Source organism: Vipera ursinii (genome assembly GCF_947247035.1).
Source record: "Vipera ursinii genome assembly, chromosome: 4".
Classification (NCBI taxonomy): Eukaryota; Metazoa; Chordata; class Lepidosauria; order Squamata; family Viperidae; genus Vipera; species Vipera ursinii.
This window is the reverse complement of record NC_139514.1, coordinates 39,653,750-39,675,837: the sequence shown is the minus strand read 5'-3', so window position 1 is coordinate 39,675,837 and position 22,088 is coordinate 39,653,750. Positions and strand designations below refer to the sequence as shown.

Below are 22,088 nucleotides of genomic sequence, written 5' to 3'. Positions count from 1 at the left end.
TTTATAAAGGTAAAGGTTCCCCCGCACATGCGTGCTAGTCGTTTACGACTCTAGGGGCCGGGGCTTATCTCCGTTTCAAAGCCGAAGAGCCATCCGTTTGTCCGAAGACGTCTCCATGGTCATGTGGCCGGCATGACTAGATGCCAAAGGCGCACGGAACGCTGTTACCTTCCCACCGTAGTGGCCCCTATTTTTCTGCTTGAATTTTTACATGCTTTCCAACTGCTAGGTGGGTAGAAGCTGGGATGAGTAACAGGCGCTCACTCTGCTACGCGGCACTCGGGGTTCGACATTATTTATAGCCCTGTACAAAATGCAGCACATGCTTCTTTGAATTTAAGAACTTTGCCAATTACATCTACAACTAGCAACGAAAACTGTTAAGCTGAAGAGACAAATGCCTATGTTGTATTAGAAGTGTTAACATCAAGCCCCATTTACAAAATTACACAGTGATTTTAACATCCAACCCTTCTTAGATGCTCCAAGGAGACTGAAAATGGTGTATAAATAGAAGGTAACAGCATCATGAGATTACATACTGAAGAAATATTGATGTAAAGCATTTGTTTTTGCAACTAGATGACAAAAATTATATGTACCAGACACACATATCAGCCTGAGACCCAGAAATGAGATTACTATAGCAATAACATACTAAAACATTATCCAACTTAAATTAGATGGAATGAACTAGATAAATAGAATTACTGATTAATGTTGGAATTTAGCCAACATTTTATGCTTGAAGAAATCTTTTAATGACATACTTGTGTATCTTTGTTGAGCATAACTACAATTTTGCCCTATAATTTTACTTGTTTACATTTTTGTAAACATACAGATACCTTCTACAATTTCAAACACTAATTTCAGTCTGAATTATTCCCCATGCAAGGATTTTTTTTGTTGATTTATATTTTTATATAGGGACCATTCAAATGTGATCTTGCATTTTCTTTTTTAAAATAATGTTCTTAAGGAAGCTATATAGCAATGCTTTTTTATGACTATGATCTCAGTATGTTTTGTGAAGTATGTTTTTGAGACTTTTTAAAGGAGATAATTTTTTAATCATTATGCAATGCCCCTTAGGTGCAAAAATAAGATGCATGAAATACATGTATTTACAAGTGCAAGTATATATGTACGTAGAGATACTCCTTGGGTAGCAATAGCAGTTGGAACCAAGATTGCTGCTGATAAACAATGTGAACATAAAGTGTAATCGTACATAATGACATCTTGATTGCTGTCATAATCCAACGCTGCATAGGTCATTAAATGGGAAGAGACAGGCATCTCAGGCAAGAAGTGGGGATGTGCAAGCAGGCACTATGGAGTGCAGGTGGGCTGGCAGAAGCCATGCGTGGATTAGAGAAGGCCTGGGAGAGCCATTGGAGGCTGAGGGTGGATAGGAGAGATACTACCAAATACAAGATCCCAGACCTCATGGAAGACAAGATAGCAAAGGTGGTTTGCAACCTTATTTGCCAGTTTCCCTGTGTTTGTTTCTAGGAAGCTGGCAGGGAAGGTCACCAATACCAATCAATCACATGATCACAGCTCAATGCTGTAAATGCAAGACAGCCACCTGAACACCTGATTATAAACATGTGACCGCAGGCATTTGCAACAATCAGAACTTCGAGGACAGGTCATAAGTTAATTTTTTCAGCCTTTGAACTAACTTTGAATAATCATTGAACAAATGAACATAAGCCAACACCATCTGTACTCAATAATTTATCTTCAGCTTTACACTGAGGGGATGTTTTTCTTCAAAAAAAACCTGGTCTGAGATATACACTACAGCAAAAGTTGATAAACAGCTGTGAACTAAGAACATAGTTTCAATTCTTTTGAATGCTTTACCTTTAGTTTAGATAGAATTTTCTCTGCTAATTCTGGCGTGCTCTGGAACCCTACTACTTTCTCATAAAGGAGAAAGTAACTACTTCTCTTTAATGGTAACTTCATGGAATTTGAAACAGATTTCTCTTAAGATTTCTGAAAGTATATACATTCTTGAGAACACATGGATTTAAGTCAGTACCAAGAAATTTAAAAATTGCCACCTTCCATTGATCCACAGGAAAAAACCATTTAGAAACCTTAAAAATGGTAAGTAATTTCAAGCTCTAGAATAGCAAGCTTTCATCCTTAAATCCTTCCAATATTGCCAACATACTTACTAGGTCGTAAGACCCTGATCTCCAACAGGTTGGAGGTTCTATCTGCCAATCGGGTCCAGCTGCTATTGTAGTTCTTGCGCCACAGCTCGGCCACACACTGGTATTTGCCTGCTTCTGTGTCACTGGCCCTGCTGATGCTCAGGCGTACATTGTTGCTGGACTCTGCTTTTTCAATGGCTGTTCGGGTTCGGAATCCAACATATCTATCGCCCCACTGAACTCCTCCATCACGAGTAAAAGTGACCAAATCATGAAATTCAGTGCTGCCAGCTGGTTGAAAACGCCAAGTCACAGATACTGGCACCCAGGAAGGATAGTGTGGCTTGATAATGCATTGTAAGTCAAATGATTCATTATAGGTCACTCCAGGTGTGCGGGAGATGGCTGTAACTGCAAAACCAGCATCTGCCAAAAAAATACAATAAAAAACACCATTTAAAACATTAATGAAGTTGATTTAATCTATACGTGCTAAGAAACATCTAATTTTGTAACTATAATTAACAGAAAATTGCTATAATGTATTAGTTACAGTTAACATTTTAAAACTCCAATAGGAAAAGTTGATTTCTAGTATTACAGAAAGTAATCTCATTTCTGAAATTTAAGGAGAAAAATTGGGTTGGCAGTATTAAATGGAAACATGGTTTTTTACTTCAAGTACACTGAAGTTGACATTGAAAATGAAACTTATTCTTGTTACTTGTAAAACTGTATAGTACTTCTAGATGTGTTGCTTGCACCAAAAAGCATACCTCAAATGTTGGTATTTGTTGTTTTTAAATCTACAATATTCTCTAATATGCAACTCATGGCTGTAGATACTATGAAATCTTTTAACACAACTCTAACACAATTGAGCATATTGAATGTATATTGAGTATATAGGGCTTGATGAAGTGGTATAATAAAAACAGCCTGGTTTTAAATGTAGGAAAAACAAAAGTAATCATTATCAATTTCAGAAAAGGCAGACACAGCCATATATCTCTGTGTATTAACAATTCAATTGTGGACGCAGTTAATAGTATCAAGTTTTTGGTGTGCAGCTGGTTGCTCAACAGTGAGATACTGGTGAAGCAGGCAGAACAACGCCTGGATTTTCTGCATCATATGAGAAGAGCACATCTTCCTTCCTGTATCCTTACCACTTTCTATAGAGGGATGACTGAAAGCTTCCTGTCGTATTGTATTACTGTGTGGTTTGGAGGTATTACTGTTTTGGTCAGGAAAGCTGTGAGGAGAGTGGTGAGGACGGCAAAAAAGATAATTGGGAATTCACTTCCTTTTATCCAGGACATAGCATATAAGTGATGCTTGACCAGGATTCGCAGTATTGTTTGGGACACTACTCATCCTCTCCATGACCCGTTTTCTTGGTTACCTTCTGGGAAGAGGCTTTGCAGTATCCGAAGCAGAACTAGATTCTCTAATAGCTTTATAACATACAGTGTCAATCTTGTTAACTTTCAAGACTCTTTCTTTCCACTATGTATTATAAATGGTCTGTAATTAATGTATGTGTGTGTGTGTGTGTGTGTGTGTATAAATGTGTGGGTGTATATAATATATGTGAAAGTATGTGAATGGAGATATATATATTCTTTTGAGAGCAGGTATCAGAATTTCATTTTTTAATGTGTGCCAGTGTGTTCACAGAAAAAAATAACAATAAAGGTTATCTTATCTTGTTCTTATATCGTTGCTCCAGAACTGCAAAAGAACTTTTATACACGTACATCAATCAAGTGTTTCAAGGATTCTAATTATTCCAGCAGAGTTCTAGTCAATGTAATTAACAAATGAATAGGTCAAATTTTAGCATTAAAGCCTTTTTGAAATGTATTTAAGGATTTAGAGGCAAAAAAGAGATTAAATGAGGAAGGAAAAACTAATATTTTCCTTCTCTTTCTATATTGGCTGGAGTTCATAGAAGACAATCAGAAATAATACTGGACATAGATTTCTGATGCAATTGTTGGAAATTCACATTCAAGAGGCACTTTTTTAGTATAGAAGGCATGACTCCCTTCACACACTAGTGCCTTAACTGAAGCTAAGAATCAATTTTATAATGTGTTAGTGAAAGAATTATGCTTGCCCAACAGACTGCAGGAATGAATTTTGTTTAACTAATAAACTCCCTTTTTACAACCTTGTACTAGACCTCGATTAAAAAAAAAGTTTAGAATGGCAACTCCTCTGTTTGTACTAACTTTGTACTGAAACACTTTTTGAAATATCTGATTTTACATTTTTTGTGCTTACTGACTGAATTGTGTTTGCTTGCTTTATACTAGGAAGTACATAGTACAGTTAGTCCTTCCTTACCAACCACAAATGGGGGTGGCAACTTTGTTGCTATGCACAATATCAAGTGACTGCACCAAACTTAGGCCAGTTCCCTTGCAGTAGTTAAGTGTCACATGACCACAATTTGCAATTTCCTGCCAGCTCCCCCATTGACTTTGTTGGAAGCTCGTTGTGAAGGTTGAAAATGGTGGCTCTTGACAGTTATAAACTTAATTTTTTGGTGTTGTTATAACTTTGAATACTAACTGAACAAGGCAGTCTTCATTCAGCAGAAGCAGAGCTAGATACAAAAGCATAAACTTTTGCTTCTCTCCCAGCTATGGCTTTAATTTTTCTGGAAAACTCTGTGGCATGCAAATAATTTCCCTATGCCTCTCTAGGAATCAAAGCATCGGTTCACTAGAAATTCCTTAACACTATGTTGTATTGTCTTTCTCCTCTCCAGCCTCTTGGATTCTGAGCTTTACAAGATTTTTTTATCCTCTGCCTTAACTTTTTCCTCACTGGGGAACGCAGTATATTCTCAATGGCTAGTAAATCTTGCTAGCTGTAAAATATGTAATTTATTGATAAAATAACATAGTATAGACTTGATAATTCCCATACATAGGAGAAAGCTCATATTTTGGAATGATGCTTAATTTGGGGATAACTTTTTGGAATTGCAATTGATAAAATAAATGAATAAATTTTAACCATCTCAGATAGGTTGAGCATACCATTTTGGTAGCTGAATGTGAAGGAAACATGTAACCTTTTGCTGAAGATGGAAGATGAGGATGCAAAATGTGGTCTGATACTTAGTATTAAAAAGACAAAACCAACCCAATGCATAATAGTGAGGTAATAGTAGAAATAATAACAGCATTTTTCCTGTCTCAACAATGCACAGGAATCATGATTTTATATTAGTAAAATAAATAAAACTTGCGTTTTGAGACAAAGGTTACACAGATATAAACAAAACAAAATTTGCACAGAATACCACCAAGTTACACGATATTAAGGTCACAGTCTTCCAAGACATAACAAATGGTTGTGAAAGTCAGACTATCAGAAAATCTGGATAAAGAAAAATTGTTTCCTTTAAATTGGTTCAGGAGAAAATTGTTGGAAATATAGCCTGGCAGTAATTATTGGACAGCAAGAAAAAAAACTTTCAATATTAAATAAGGCAAAGGCAGAAACCAGACTAGAAGCACCAATAATGAAGCATAAGCATATGTTTTTCGGCCATAGAATGCAGAAGCAAATCTTTGAAAAAGACCCCAAATGGTTGGAAAAGATATAAGGCAATAGAAAAAAAAAAGACTGGCAGAAATGAGATGCTAAATATTAATGATAATAAAAATGATGACAGAAAAAAATGGTAATAGCTCATGAGCTTTACCTGAAGTCAAAGAAAAGGTTATTGATGGACAATTCTGCTGCCCATCAAGTCATGAAGATTTATAAATATTTGAACAACTGAACTAATTTTGGATAACACAGTAAGACTGGAGTCATTCCAAAACAACACAAGCACTTACAAGGAAACAGGATAAAAAGGGGGGGAGGTGACTTAAAACTCTTACAATCCCTGTGAGGTTGTGCAAATGCCAGATAGCCCAGCTTCTCAGTTTTTCTATGCCTGTCTAGGAATCAAACGTTAAGTATAGCATTAGAGATTAAGGTCAAGGAAAACCAGCTTATGGAACAAGGATTCTGCTTCAGTACCTTCTATTAATTCTCACTTGTCTCTATCATCTGTCCTACCATTATAAAAGAAACATGGGTTGGGTGTTATGCTTTTTCACACCTGCAAGTAAGCATGATCTAGAAATGTAAAATCCCCAAAGAATATTCAGACAAAAAATCTAATTTTACAAGAAAATATCACTCAAATAATTTATAAGACATTACTTTCCTATACATAGTTAATCACCAACACATGGCGAGGAGAATTCTACTAGGACTCAAGAAAGTTCATGACCAACAAACTGGCCCTATCTGCCACAGAAAATAAGATGGTTAAACACTGAAAAAGTACCAGAACAAATAGACTATTATCTATTTTTAAGACAAACTCTCTCTTTTTAAGACAAACCATCTCTTTCCCAAAGTATACTAGCAGGCAATTGTGATATATGTGCTTAAAAGAACCATGAGCTATTATAACATTTTTTGCTTCAGAGCTTGTTATAGAAAATAACTATTTTAAGCACTTAAGAGTAATGTATATATAGTTTGGAGCATTAAAAAATGAAGGTTTACTGGGTTATTTTCCCCAGAAAATTAAAACAGATGATGCAAAAATGAAAACACTGAGTTTTACGTTAAGTGCCTATTGTATGTCCTAAACAAAATCATATAGTTACTAAATGATTTGGGGACAAATATTTATTGTTTTAACAATAAAACGAAAGATCATTATATATGTTGCCTTAAACTCCTTAGAGGGAAGGGAGGATTTAAATGCAGTGATAAATAATAGAGTTGAATAATCTTTTCAGGTATGCCTGGAGGTTGTTAGCCATTCTAGGTAAACCAGATCCAAGAAATCAATTCCACAGGAAAGCTAAAACTGCTTGTATTGAGACTGGCTACAATAACAGAATCTTGCAAGTCCAATTATGTTGTATTTCCTCTGCCTACTAACAGTTCAGTAAATTAGGGAAGTGTCTGCTAAGCTACTTTCAAATCTTATTTGACAGTTGCAGATTTCAAATATACTTTATTCCCTTTTGATTGGCACCAGCTTCTATATCTCTACCAAAGTCATGTTTCTTACTTTCTTTACTCTACAATCCACAAAAGTGGAAAGTGCCAGAATGAAAACTAAATTTGATTTCACTGAACTGATATTAAGTCAAAGCAATTGTTATATAGTTAATATTAGTTTTCATATATGCAATCAATTTCCCTTTTAAAACACTGGAAGTCACAATGTAACAGCATATTTGTAACAACCCCAAGGCAGCATACAAGGTTTTGGGGGAATGTTGATTAGATACATCTGACTTAAGCTGATGACTGTTATGTAATAACTGGTGGCACTGTTATACTTACCTAGTGCAGTGATAGCTACTGCTGAGCCATTATGCCGCTCTCCAATCATCTGCCACTCCCCATCCAGCCTACGTGTCCATTCTGTAATACGACACTCATAATGGCCCTCATCTGCCTTGATGCTGTTAAAGATCTCAAGTGTGAAGGATCCAGGCCGTATCTGCTCCATTTGGATCCCCCCATAGCTACTGCGCTCGACATAAGAGGGACCAGGACGAAGGGTTCCATCCCGGTCAAGTTGTATAATGTCACTGCGACGGTTCTGCTTATCCACAAGTTGCCAAGTGACAGATAATCGGTTTTGGGGTCTAAACCCAGTGCGAACAGTGCAACCAAATCTCAGACTCTCCCCTTCTAGAACGTTTGTGGCATTGTTGGATACTTCTATTGAAATATTGGTTTCTGCAGTAAAGGAGAACATATGTGATTACAATCAGGACTATGTGGGATAACCCATACATGCATATTTCTTCATACAGAAATACAACATGTGACCCAACAATAAGAGGATATATTTGGAAAATTATTTCAAAATTGAGCTAATTGAAAAAAAATCACTTTAATGCTGGAAACAGCTTTTGCTTTTTAAACTGCTTATATTTTTAAAATCCTTGTATTATCCCCCAGTAGATGGATTTATTTTATTCTTAAAATAATTGTGTAATATCTGTCCTGCATCTACTACTTCCCTTTTCAACCACTTATGGTAAGAAGAATCCAGCTTACGAACATCCTTACTACCTGAGTTAAGAATGGCAAATGCACAAGCTTGTTTAAACCAGTCAGCACAACTCCTGCTTTTCCACATTTCACTGGGTTTTAAAATGTTCAAGTTACAATAGAAAAGATATTTCTTCAGTTTTCAAACTCCAGATTTATTTGCCCTGCAGGAATCCTATTATTTCCACTGCAAACACAGACCTGAAAAGTGAGCTGAAGGGGAGTAAGTGAAAAGAAGAATGAAGCTAACGGAAGTGTTCAGTTCTGTGTACCAATGAGAGACAATTTTATCAACTGTTTTAGGGAAGGATATGTAATAAAACAAAATAATAAAAGCTGGTTATTGTTTTTCACTGTTGTGTAAATCTATTCTCTTTTAAGATGAATAATACAGAAAGAACAGGATAGAATAGAAATTAGTATCTATTGCTTCTGTGGTATTTCTTCAATTAAAAAACAAACCATTTTCTAAAATTGTTCTAAAATCATGTCTGTCCTGTATAAGTTATCAGATATAATTTCCATTCATATAACATCCAGATGCAGATTACATAAGCCTTACAGTACTGAATAAATCTGTGAATATATTGATACTAAGTTCTAAATCTATTTAAACCCAATACAATATTGCTTAAGATCGATAGGTAGATAGATAGACAGATAGATAGATACACAGAGTGTGTATGACCCACTTACAAATACCATTGTTAACTAAAGAAATACATTACTGATATAAATGTTTCATCTTCAAAGCACATCAGTAGGATAAGATGGTCCAGGTAAATTTGAAATATGTGGAACACAGCATTTACTTGAAACTAGTTTTTTTGAAAGTAAGGTTTTCAGAAAAGTACACATTATGCCTTCAAATTCTGAAAAGATCAAACTTAGATTTATTTACTAATTTCCCTATTATAATCAGGGAAAGAAGACAAAGAATCAGAAAAAGGGAGAGGGACAGTCTGCTTTGGATCTAAACAAAAATATGGTGCTTGTGACTTAGGGACAAAAGAATTCTAAGTCAAGGTTCCAAAGAGAATCTTTCTTCTATACATATTTCAAAAAGAAAGTTCTAGAGACATGTGAAAGGAATGGAAGATGGAGTTCAATAATTAATCAGCCCCAACCTAATATCTTTAAGAATGCAATAACCTTACTATATTATACCGAAAGCTCATCAAGTCCAACATACCCTAAGACAGGGATCAACAGATGCATTCAGGAACTTACACAAGTTCAGATGGCTCTTTTCCATTATTATACAAGTCTGAGATCATTCTGATTTGCTTCCAAAAAGTTTGCTTGGAAGGGCAGCGTAAGTCTTTTACTCCTTAAAAAACAATATAGAATGCAGGAGCAAAAATACTCTTTGTATGTACTAAATGGATATGCTACAGTCTGAAATATTTTTCTGAAGCATGGATCACTCTGCAAATAAATTTGTAATTTGATGGTACAAAGCACTATTACACAGGTAATCCTCAGTTAACAGCCATCATTAGGACCAGCAATTCCATTTGTAACAATGGGATTGTAAAGCAAAAACACAATGTGACTGCACTGACCTATGACAACAGTTGTGGCAATTCCAATTGTGGTTGTTAAGCGATCCCTGCAAGAGGGATCTTGGAGTCCTTGTGGACATTCATTTAAATATGAGCCAGCAGTGTGCTGCAGCTGCCAAAAAACCCAACACAGTACTAGGCTGCATTAACAGAGGGATGGAATCAAGATCATGTGAAGTGTTAGTACCACTCTCTAATGCCTTGGTAAGACCATACTTGGAATATTGCATCCAGTTTTGGTTGCCATAATACAAAAAAGATGTTATGAGTCTAGAAAGAATGCAGAAAAGAGCAATAAAGATGATTAGGGGATTGGAGGCTAAAATATATGAAAAATGGTTGCAGGAATTGAGTATGTCTAGTTTAAAGGACATAGGGTTGAAAAGAACTTGAGTTGACATGATAGCACAAAGAAGAGGGGCTCAACTTATTCTCCAAAGCACGGGAAGGCAGGATAAGAAGCAACGGATGGAAACCAATCAAAGAGTGAAGCAACCAAGAACTAAGGAGAAATTATCTGACAGTTAGAACAATTAATCAGTGGAACAACTTGCCTCCAGAAGTTGTGGGTACTCCAACACTGGAGATTTTTATGAAGGGATTGGACAACTATTTGTATGAAATGTTATAAGTTTTCCTGCTTGAGCAGGAGGTTGGACTAGAAGACCTCCAAGGTCCCTTCCAATTCTGTTATTCATGTATGGACACTGAATGTCATCTCACATGACTGTGACTTGCTAATTCTCTCCAATTTCCTCATTAACTTTGCTTGTTGGCAGTGAAAGTCACAAATGGCAATCTGGTAACCACAGGATGCTGTGACCGTTATAATTTTACACCAGGTGCCAAGTATCAAATTGTGATTACATGACTGTAGGGATACTGCAATGGCTACAATTTTAAAAACTATCCATACGTCTTCTCATTCACAGCCATGGGTAACTTTGAGTGGTTGCTAAGCGATGTCTACCTGATTTATGAATTTATTTGTTATAAAATGCTTGCAGCTTTGTAGGCAAAGTGGCATATACATTTTCTCAGTTAAATGAATCTAGGTTCCTTTGCAGATTGTACTCAACATAAGCTAAGAAATCAGCCCATTAGCTGCTTGTGTCATAATCATCATAAACCTGCTCAGGCCCCAGAACCCACACAATCAATAGGAGCAAAGAAGATTTCTGCTTACTAAGGGGCAGCACTGTAATAGGTGTGTTCTTTGGCCGTTTGCTTTCTCCATCAATAAATTCACCAGTTGTCGTCTTCAATCGCTCTGTCACTCGACAGTTATATTTGCCGCTGTCTTCCAATCGGAGTCGGTAGATTTTTAGGATATAGATGCTGTCACTCTCTTTGGCCACTTTCAGTTGTCCCAAGGCTTCTCTCTGGGCAAACTCATTGTTAAGAACTGGCACAGCATTAGCAGCAAAAGTAGCAATGAGAGAACTATTGAAGGCCCAAGAGATGGAGAAATACCTCTTTGCAACATTTTGTACTTCCAAAATGCATCTGAACTCCACAGGTTCACCCACTATGTATGTCCGCTTCTCTGTTTCTAGTCGAACGTTGATATCCATATCTAAAAGAAACAGAACAAACAATACATACACATACACACATACAAACCAATGAAACTGTATCACAGCCCTATACAAATAGGAAACAGCTAACAAACTTAGATTAATAATATTAAGAAATTATTATTTGAGGATGGTTTTAAACATACTATACGTATGTGTTGCATATACGTATACATGTTGCGTATATGTATATGCAACACAAGGAACATGGTTAATACCGATGCCTCGTTGGCAGAGGAGCTGAATATCTTCTTTGCTTGCTACGAGGTGAAAAGACCAGACCCTGTAGCCTCTGCTGGCCGGCCTTCTGACCTTGAATGAACAGTGAAAGCTGTATTGAAGGCTGTGAATTCCAGCAAAGCTGCAGGCCTAGATGGAGTGCTGGGGATAGTGGTTAAGAATTGTGCTGATCAATTAGCAGGGGTCCTGACAAGGATTTTTAACATCTCCTGGCAAACGGCCTGTGTACCATCATGCTTGAAAGCAGCTACAATTGTTCCAGTCCCGAAGAAAACATCGAGTGCCTGAATGACTACAGACCTGTTGCATTAACGTCTGTAGTGATGAAATGCTTCGAAAGACTGGTTCTCTAACATCTTAGGACATGCCTCCCACCGGACTTCAACAAACATCAGTTTGCCTACAGGGAAAACAGGTCGACAGACGATGCCATAGATACCGCTCTACATTCTGTAGCAAGCCATGTGAAGAAACCTGGAAGCTATGTCAAGATGCTTTTCAATGATTATAGCTCGGCTTTCAACACTATTCTGCCGAGTATCCTTATTGAAAAGCTGACTGACTTGAATTCCCCCCCTTCCATCTGCAATTGGATTAAAGACTTTCTAAGGGACCGGCTACAAACAGCGAGGGTCGGGTCTGTTTCATCCACCCGCCTGAAGCTTTGCAGAGGCTCGCCATAGGGCTGCGTACTTAGCCCCTACCTGTACTCACTGTACACATATGATTGTGTATCGTCCAACCCATCCACTGCGATCATTAAGTTCACAGATGACACCACTGTAGTGGGTCTTATAACAGGTGGAGCTGAAACAGTGTCCAGGGGGGAGGTACAAAACTTATCCCTATGGTGTTTAGAGAACAACTTGCACCTGAACATCGGCAAGACAAAGGAGATGGTGCTAGACTTTTGGAGGAAAAGAGAGGAACCTGCCCCACTTTACATTGGGCGGGGGGGGGGCTGTGTGGAGAGAGTTTCCTCCTTTAAATTCCTGGGAGTCTACCCCTGTGAAATCTTACCTGGAAAGTCAATACAACCCAGGTGGCCAGAAAGGCCCAACAGAGTCTTGTGGAAGAACAGGGCAGAACAATGGCTAATGACCTTCTTTTACCGGTCTACTATAGAGAGCGTCCTCTCGCACTGTATTCTGGTTTGGTATACTGGCCTGACAGCCACGGATAGGAAGATATTACATAGGGTGGTGAACACAGCACAAAACTGTACTCTGACACCACTGGATGACATTGCCAGGGCTCATTGCCTTGGAAGAGTGAGGAAAATTCTCAGGGACAACTCATAACCTGGACGGTATCTCTTTACTCTCCTACCATCAGGTAGGAGATATAGGAGTATAGCCAGCCGTACCAACAGGCTGAAGAACAGCTTCTATCCATGGGCTGTCAGGCTCTTGAATGGGAAATAACTTTATGTATGATTGACTTGCGAGGCTGGTGTGTTGTGTGCAATTAGCTTACATGGTGTAACAAGATGGTGGGTTTGTTGTCACTGTGAGTTGTGGTGGGGGGGCATGAAGGGAGGCTCAGCCAATCTCAATGTATACATGGTTGTACTTTGACAATAAAGGTTTATTCATTAACAATTCTGCCTCTTCCTGGATTTTAACTTCATTTCCAAAAGCTATGTTTTGTTATGTGTGTGTACTAATTTTCTGCAAAATAATAATCTGCGAGCTACTGACATGCTAACAGACTGAAGGACTATATTAATTTAGATTGTATCAATTCAAGAATTGAATTGTTAATACCTGTGTTTCCCGAAAATAACCCCAGGTCTTATATTTATTTATTTTTGGTCCAAAAGACCCATAAGGGCTTATTTTGGGGGGTGTCTTATTTTGTAGGCAGAGGCAGAGGTGCGAAAGGAGGGGGTGGGGCCATCGTGGGTGGGGTGGCAGGCCCGCTGGAGGACCAGTTTGGAAGGCGGGGCTGAGCATAGGAACTATAGAGTTTTGCATGGTACAAATGAGGTAGAAGATACTGTTACTGCACCAAAGCCATTTAGTCTGAGGTGAGCAGTGAATGTGGTTTCAGCTTTTACACTGTCCCTTGACTAGAAAGGGTGGAAATAGGTAAATGAGGAGGGGGTAGTGGAAGGAAGGGGGTGGGGTTAGGTTTGCATGCTGGGAAGGCCAGGAGAGAACTGAATCGCTGAGGCTTCAAGGCAGAATTGGAAAGAAGCGCGGGGAGCTTGGGCTGTGCTGAAGAAAAAGGGGAGCAATCCCTGAACTAGACCTTTTCTAGTCAAGGGACAGTGTAAAGGCTGAAACCACATTCACTGTTCACCTCGGACTAAATGGCTTTGGTGCGGTAACAGTATCTTCTACCTGATTTGTACCATGCAAAATTCCGTAGTTCGTGTTTCTCCTCCCCCAGCCCCGCCCGAGCTCCCTCACTTCCCACACGAGAAACATCAAACCGGCCACACCTACCCCCTCCATCCCCCAGGCAACCACAAAGCTAGGGCTTACTTTTGGGGTCGGTCTTATTTTAGGCCCAACCCCCAAAATCAAGCTAGGGCTTATTTTCGAGGTAGGTTTTATTTTGGGGGAACATGCTCTCTTAAAAGAATTTTTATTAGCAATGTTCTCTACTTCAAAATTTTGCCTTGTTACATAAGTAAACAATTTGTATTAATTTATGTTCTGAATACATCAAAAGACTAGAAACAACTGCTATGATTTATTCTAAATAAGCAATTCCTACCAAAACTACTGACTGATGAGCCAAAAAAAGGACATCACCATTTAAAAAGGACCACAACATAGGACAACAACAACACAGGGTAAAACATAGCTTAATAAAGGCACTGAAAAGAGTAAATGTACATTTTATATGAATATTAAGGTATTATCATTTATATGAAAAACAATCATAAAAAAACTATGAACCCCTTTAATATATAGAAACTATATATAGAATATAGAAATGCTAACTACAAAGAAAAGAAAAAAGGTGCATGTACAATGTATAATAAATACTCCCCATTCTGTAGGTTTTCATAAACTGTTGTATATAAATGTAAATATCCTAAAGCAAGGCAATATATTTTTTAACAGGAGGCAACCTGAGGCTTATCAGATGTTTTGGATTCCAATAGCAATTAGCTCCTGAGGTCCTACGCTATAAACCTGCTAGCAAACTATTAATGGGCTTTTGCAAGTGTCATGAATTAGCATCAACGAGAGCTAGTCCATCTTAAACAGTCTCTCTATGCTTTTACTTGATTTGGCATTGTTGTATTAAGTCAGCAGGTAGCTAACACCTACTTTGACACTTACCAGAGGAAGCCAAAGAGGTTGATCAAATGCTTCAGTTAAAGGAAGTGTTAGTGTAGCTGACCACTGTGGCTTTGTAATTGCTGAAAATTTTTGCAAGTGAGCCCATTATTGGAACAAAGAAAGGTAAAGTGGCATTTAGCTTGGTCAAGAATGCTCAGGTAAAGGTGCAGAAGTAAAAAATTCAATTGGCATGTTAAAAAAATACACCCAGAAGTGAAGACTTTAGCTAAGTAAGTGCTTATTATGGGTTGTTAGCCTAAATTGTGCATGTCTTCAATAAATCAAGAACAAATGAAGAAATATCGGGAAATTATGATATGCATATATGGTTTTAATTGTATAAAAACAGCTTGTTAAATATCAGCAGACTTGCCTGATTTGGACTTGTATCCCAAGCATTATTTCTGCACAGAAATAGTGTTGAATCCCAAATTCCTCTCTCAGAATGATTACCGGCTCAAATTGTGCTAGGTAAAATGAACCCAGTATGGGACTGAGCCATCACTCCAACCAGTACGATCATTTGCAAGAAATTGTGGAAGTTATAATCCAAAACATTTGAAGAACCAAGTTGTACTCCAATTTTACAATAAATAAAAAATTGATTCTATCTTTGATATATAATATTCTATGTGTGCAAGAACATATTCACGCTAATAAGGTGTCTATACTTGCATTGCCAGATCATTTTCTATAAAACTTTCTATAAAGAACTACAATTTCTTTTCAGTCAAACAAAAGTTCTCTTACAGTATTCTTGCTTATCATTTTAGTGCTAGGACACCTTCATTCCCAACAGTAACAGTCACAGAAATTTCTTTCTAAGGGGTTTCTGACCAGATGGTGGTACAATAATATTGTAGAAATGGAAGGCCTCATGAATTACTTTTTTAAGTGGCACTATAGGAAGATGTGAAATGGAGTTACAGAAAGAACGAAAAGAAAGTCAGGAGAAGAAAAAAATAAAAGGGAAAGAGAAAGAGAACAAAAGAATACTATAAAGACAGTACTGAGGAAAATGGAAGTGCTGTAACTAAACTTTGGGTTATGGCTTATAAAATGGAAAATATTTTAACCACTATGATATACATACAACACCAGGGGTGTCAAACTCAATTTCATTGAGGGCCGCATCAGCATTGCGGTTGCCCTCAGGGGGCCGGGTGGGTACGGCCTGGGTGGGCGTGGCCTACTGGGTGGGCGTGGCTAAAGTGTGTATGGCCTACTGGGTGGGCATGGCCAGCTCTACATCGTTCGCATCAAGGGTGCCTATAGGGCCCTGGGCAGGAATGGGACAGATCTGAGGGTCTCTGGCAGAAGGAGGGTCTCTGGGCCAGGGCCAAGGCAGTGGGGGCCGTTCCCTCACTGTTTCCAGGATGGCTTCGCGGGCCGCATGAAACCTCTTCGCGGGCCGGATCTGGCCCCCGGGCCTTGTGTTTGACATGTCTGTACAACACTAAGAGGTTAAACTTAGTGGTGGATGCTGTTCTAGCTAAAGCCACTGTCAAAGCAAGGATTCAGTTCTATATTGGCAATTATGGAGAGAAGAACAATAGAATGGCTATTATTCCTCTGTTTTTTTGCATATGAACATCTTTCTTGCAAACAGCTACTCAAATGTCTTTTTTGAAAGAAAGGAACCAATAGCCATATGATAAAGATTCTCCAGACACATCCCAGATGAACTAATAAGCAAATCTGTAACTAATGGACCAATGAAAGAACAGGAAATTATTCGATGCACTAACAATTAAGATAAATCATTCTATACTAGTATAAGAATGTCTGATTTGGTTTCCAGTTTTCACTTGCATCTGCTAATTAAATGATTAATCTACCAATCAATATATTTAAAAAGTGAAACTTGGGACCATTAATTTGTAGTCCAAATGTTAAAAGTACTGCAGTTGCTATATATGCATACACATATATACATACAAGCATATATATGTACATTATCAAAATCTTGAGAGATTGCCAATTCTCACTAGATTTAGGCATTGTCACTAATACTCATGAGAATCTGGGGGAAATAAAAATGTATGAGAGACTTTATAATCTCATAAGATTACAGCCATTTAAAATTTTAAAATATGTATTTTAATTTCTTTTAAGACATATCTACTGTAGTACCGTGTAGTATAGGTTCTACGGTTCCAACCACTACTTTATGCAACAGTCCTGAAAACCTTTTGGTAGTAATATAGTGGTCAACATTCAGGAAGGATGCAAAGTCTGTGACGCTCCTCCTAATAAAACTACACTCTCTGAATCTCCTGATCCCAAACATGAAATCTCAAGAGTACATGCAAGACTATGAGAAAAGTAAAAAAAAAAATTGGAACACTAACCTGTTCCTTCCACATAGACCATTGTGCTGTCTGACTGCTTGCGTGTCACAGCGTACCAAGTGCCATCAGGATCCTGAATCCATTCGGCTGCCTCACAGTAAAACTCTCCTTCATCAGAGGACTGAAGATTGTAGATAGTAAGCTTAGACTCACTCTCGCCTACTTTATCAAGACGGACATCTCCACTTGCATGGCGCTGGATGTATTCACTTCCTGCACGCAGTACAAAATCTTTACTGAGAGAAATAACTTCCACAAGAGGCTCATCTGCTTTCTTACGATACCAGGCAATGGAAATGTGGCTGTGCTGTTCAGTATTCTTGGTAATCTCACACTTTAGCTCCAGAGAATCATGTTGTACTTTCTTTAGAGTCTGGGTTTCTGAAGTTACTCGTAGGGAGTCAGGAATAACTGCAGTGAAGAAATGAAAGAAAGGAATATAAATACATGCATATTGATAACATTTGCTGTGTTTCATCATGCAAAACAGCATTAAAGGTAAAGGTTCCCCCGCACATGCGTGCTAGTCGTTTCCGACTATAGGGGCCGGTGCTCATCTCTGTTTCAAAGCTGAAGAGCCAGCGCTTGTCCGAGGACGTCTCCATGGTCATGTGGCCGGCATGACTAGATGCCAAAGGCACACGGAACACTGTTACCTTCCCACCGTAGTGGTCCCTATTTTTCTACTTGCATTTTTACGTGCTTTCGAACTGCTAGGTTGGCAGAAGCTGGGACGAGTAACACGCTCACTCTGTTACGCGGCACTCGGGATTCGACCCGCCAAACTGCCAACATTCTGATCGACAGGCTCAGCGTCCTAACCCACTGAGCCACCGCGTCCCTTAAAACAGCATTAGTTGACTCAAAAAGCAGATTCTGCACCTGCAGGAAAACACTAGAACAATAAAGGTGATGAAGATATTCATTTATGTTGTATTTATGTTCCTATCAGTATTGCAAAATAGATCAAATAGAAATTAGAAACAAATAGTATTGTTACTTTTTGCAGTACAGAGAGCAAAGCCTCCTTGATGGTCTCTGAGCATGGTTGTTTTCTCGCAAAACTAATCTACAAATCTGCCAATGTCTTCTTTCAATTTGCAGTGTCCAAGGATTTATCACAAAGAGAGCTTGGTCTAGTGCAGGGGTAGGCAACCTTGGCTCTTTTATGACTCGTGGACTTCAACTCCCAGAATTCCTGAGCCAGCTGGCTCAGGAATTCTAGGAGTTGAAATCCACGAGTCATAAAAAAGCCAAGGTTGCCTACCCCTGGTTAAGGGACAAGCTAGAAAATGTGAGACCACAAGGTCTAGTCCCACCTTAGCCATGAAAGCCAGCTGGGTGACCTTGGGCTTTCACTCTCTTTCAACTCAACCCATCTCCCAGGGTGGTGGTTGTTTTGGGGAAAACAGGAAGACAGTGTGTTAGATATGTTCACTGCCTTGAGCTATTTGCAAAATAATAACGGTGGGATACAAACAAACAAATCAAACATTGCCTGGATATAAGTTGCCCTTCTAACAGTAATGCTATAATGTGATTTTCAATGAAGCTGTCAGGAAAACCAATGCTGAAATCACAATTAATTCTACCATGGAAGGAGGATGACATTATTATTCCTTCTCTGCTAGATGAGTATCAGTCCTGCCTCACAGAACAACACAGAGCACAGCGTCACAGATGCATACAAACCCAAAGGCTCTGCGAATATGATTCAAGTGAAACGTATCACAAAAACCCAATAATTACTATTTACATTAAACTTTAACAAAACAGACGATGAAAATACACTCTTGCATGTATCTTCAAATATGTATATACAACTTTAAATATGTATATAAGCAGGTCACTGAAACAAGATATCTCTATTTAAAATAATTTCTTAAAGATTAACAATTTGTTAAAGCTAATTAAAAAAAATTCTCATTATTTTCTTATAGTTGCCATTGTAGTAACTTATGAATAAAATGGAAGTTAATTCATTTTGCATCTTAGATTCAATAAAAAGTTATTTGAATTATTTCAATACATAATTGGCTAAGCATAAATGCTTCAAGAGCATGGAGGAGTTGCTTTAGGTAGCTGTTCAGTTCCTGACATGCTTTTTAAATATCTGTTAAATTGTTATATACATACATACATATTTGTTGATAGGTACTTTCTGACTGCAAGTTCTCCTATTTAGCAGCATATTCATTGTCATAGCAATTTTAACAAATTCTGGCAACTACAAAGCTAGAAGGATTGGGAACTACAAGCTTAGAAGTAATTATAGATCAAAGCTAGTATTCACTTCCTTTTATGGCTCCCAGAATCCTTTTGGAATACACAGAACAAAACACAGTGAATTTCAAGAAACAAAAGGAGAACTTTAAGCCTTCAATCATTTGACTGTCTCTTATTATACCCACTTAGTAGCCTGGCCTCACTCATTTTGGGTGGATGATTCTAGATCAGGGCTTTTCAACCAGTGGTACGTGTACCACCGGTGGTACATTGGTGCTGGCAGGTGGTATGCAGCCCTGCCCAGCCTAGCCAAATGTAGCAAGGGGAGGGAACAAGTTAAAGCGGTGCAGCGCAAGACTTGCCATGAGGGAGTCCTCAGGAGCTGCAGGGCTGCGACAAAGGCCCCCAGGATCAACACTTCTGGAAGAAAAAGGAGGAGAGTGGAGACATAAGAGGCTATAAAAGGAGGCAGTTTTGCCAGGAGAGGGAGAAAAAAAAGGAAAAGATGCAGCCTTGGGAGGAGGAGGAGTGAGCTGAAGCTGCACTGAAGGGAAAAGAAAGAGAGGAGAGGCAAGGATATAAAACAGGTTGGCCGGGAGCCGATCTACAACTTCTGTGTGCCGAGCAGACACACAGGTGGCAGCGAAAAACAGGCAAGAAATGCAGTGGGGGAGAGGTCACACTCCGCAAGGAATGAAGAAAGGCACCATCCCCTGAAGGAGACCAACAAATGGCCCTCGCCCACTTCACACACCCAGCTCTGTGGGCTCTGGGGATGTCGCAACTGGCGTGAAAGTCCATGTTACTTGCACTATGCCACCCAGCCCCTCCCCCCAGCCTACCTGGTTTCGGCAGGCAGCAGCGTGCTCTCTTCTCTGAGTAGGGAGACTAGGTCGGGTGAGGCGAAGCTGGTGAGAAGCCAAACTTGCCTGGGTGCGCACAAAGGAGGCAGAGAATGCATGAGGCCTGGCATCCCAGGTGACCATTTTAACCCACAGGCTGACCGTGTTCTGAGCACTTCCCTTTCACCCGGGACAGCAGGCCCCGTATGCTTTCTGCCTCTTGTGTGCGTGTGTGCACCCAGGCAGGTTCTGCTTCTCACCAGCTTCGCCTCACCCAGCCCAGCCTCTCCGTGCGACGAGGAGAGTGTGCTGCTGCCTACGGGGGGGGGGGGCTGGGAGGCATAGCGCAAGTAACATGGACTGTCACTCCATTCGCAATGTCTCCACCACTGGAGCCCACAGAGCCGGGTGTACGAAGTGGTCAAGGGCCATTTGCTGGTCTCCTTCAGGGGATGGTGCCTTTCTTCATTCCTCACCAAGGGCGACCCCTCCCCTGCTGTGTTTCTTGCCTGTTTTTCTCCCTTCCTCATTGCAAATATCTTCACACCACTCTGCTCTTAAGTCTGTGTGGCACTTGTCCAGGAATTTACAGTGGCCTTTGAAGCCATGGCCACAAGCAGCACGGAAGGAAGGAAGGAAGGAAGGAAGGAAGGAAGGAAGGAAGGAAGGAAGGAAGGAGATGGGAATGAAAAACAGGGAGGAAGGGTAAGAGGTAGGGCAGGGATGAAAGGAGCAAGGAAGGAATGAGTAAGATTGGAATGAGAAGGGGGGAGGTCTGAGGGAAGTCCTGCCTTAGCACTTGGCCACCAGCAGCCCTACTATCTTTTCTCCATCCCCTTGCCCTCTCCTCCTGGCCTATCCTGATGGTCTCCCATCCTATTGCTAAGGATGCTTTGGGTACAAAGCTGGGTCTCCTCACATGGAGAGGTAGTGGGGGTCTCTCTGACCCAAGCACTTTGCCCTCCTGCACCCACCATGAGCAACCTGGCCAAGAAGAGTGGGCACATCAGCAGCAGCCGCCTCGAGGAGATAAGCGCAGCTGGGCACCCCTCAGGGAAGTGGGGCTGGACTGGTTGGGATGCAGGGCCCTGGTGCCCTGGGAGTCCAAGGGCTGGGTGCTTATCCTCTGCGTCCCAGGGCTCCGGGCAGCCGCCACTGTCAGGGAGTCCCCCGTGTGGCCCAAGAGGGACAGCGAGCCTCTGCTGGTAGACCATGCCCTGGCGCCTACCCCAGTCCCACCCTCCTCCACCAGAGACCCCCGGATCCCCCACAGCCCTTCCCGCACCCTCCACAGGCATCCTGCAACCTGAGCGACATTGTGTTAGTCACGCCCGCCTGGCCATTGGGGATCACATGATCCTGCGACACTGTGACCATCATAAGTATGAATCAGTTGCCAAGCATCCGAATGTAAATCACATGACCCTGCTGATGCTGCAACATTCATTAAGTGTGAAAAATGGTCATATGTCACTTTTTTCAATGCCACTGTAACTTTGAAAAGTCACTAAGCGAACTGTTGTAAGTCAAGGACTACCTGTACTTTATCACTTTTTTCCTTTTTTCCCCCCACAGCCATCAAGTTTTGATACCTTGCTAGGTGATTGGGGGTACTCAAATACTGCCATACCCTAAAAGTGGTACAATCTGTGAAAAGGTTGAAAAGCCCTGTTCTAGATATGTCAGAGAAAGATCACTCAAACTGTCCACCA

General features: G+C 39.8%; 1 protein-coding gene across 1 annotated transcript in view; it reads right to left on the bottom strand.

Moving 5' to 3' along the window:
• Window positions 1-22,088, bottom strand: part of IGSF3 (immunoglobulin superfamily member 3) — a 110,101-nt gene that overhangs the window by 33,876 nt on the left and 54,137 nt on the right. The window contains exons 4-7 of the mRNA XM_083361901.1: window positions 17,309-17,719; window positions 11,028-11,417; window positions 7,557-7,958; window positions 2,196-2,600 (exon numbers count right to left, since the gene is read on the bottom strand). Coding sequence (XP_083218027.1) covers window positions 2,196-2,600; window positions 7,557-7,958; window positions 11,028-11,417; window positions 17,309-17,719 — 1,608 coding nt within the window. The remainder of the gene's footprint in view (window positions 1-2,195; window positions 2,601-7,556; window positions 7,959-11,027; window positions 11,418-17,308; window positions 17,720-22,088) is intronic.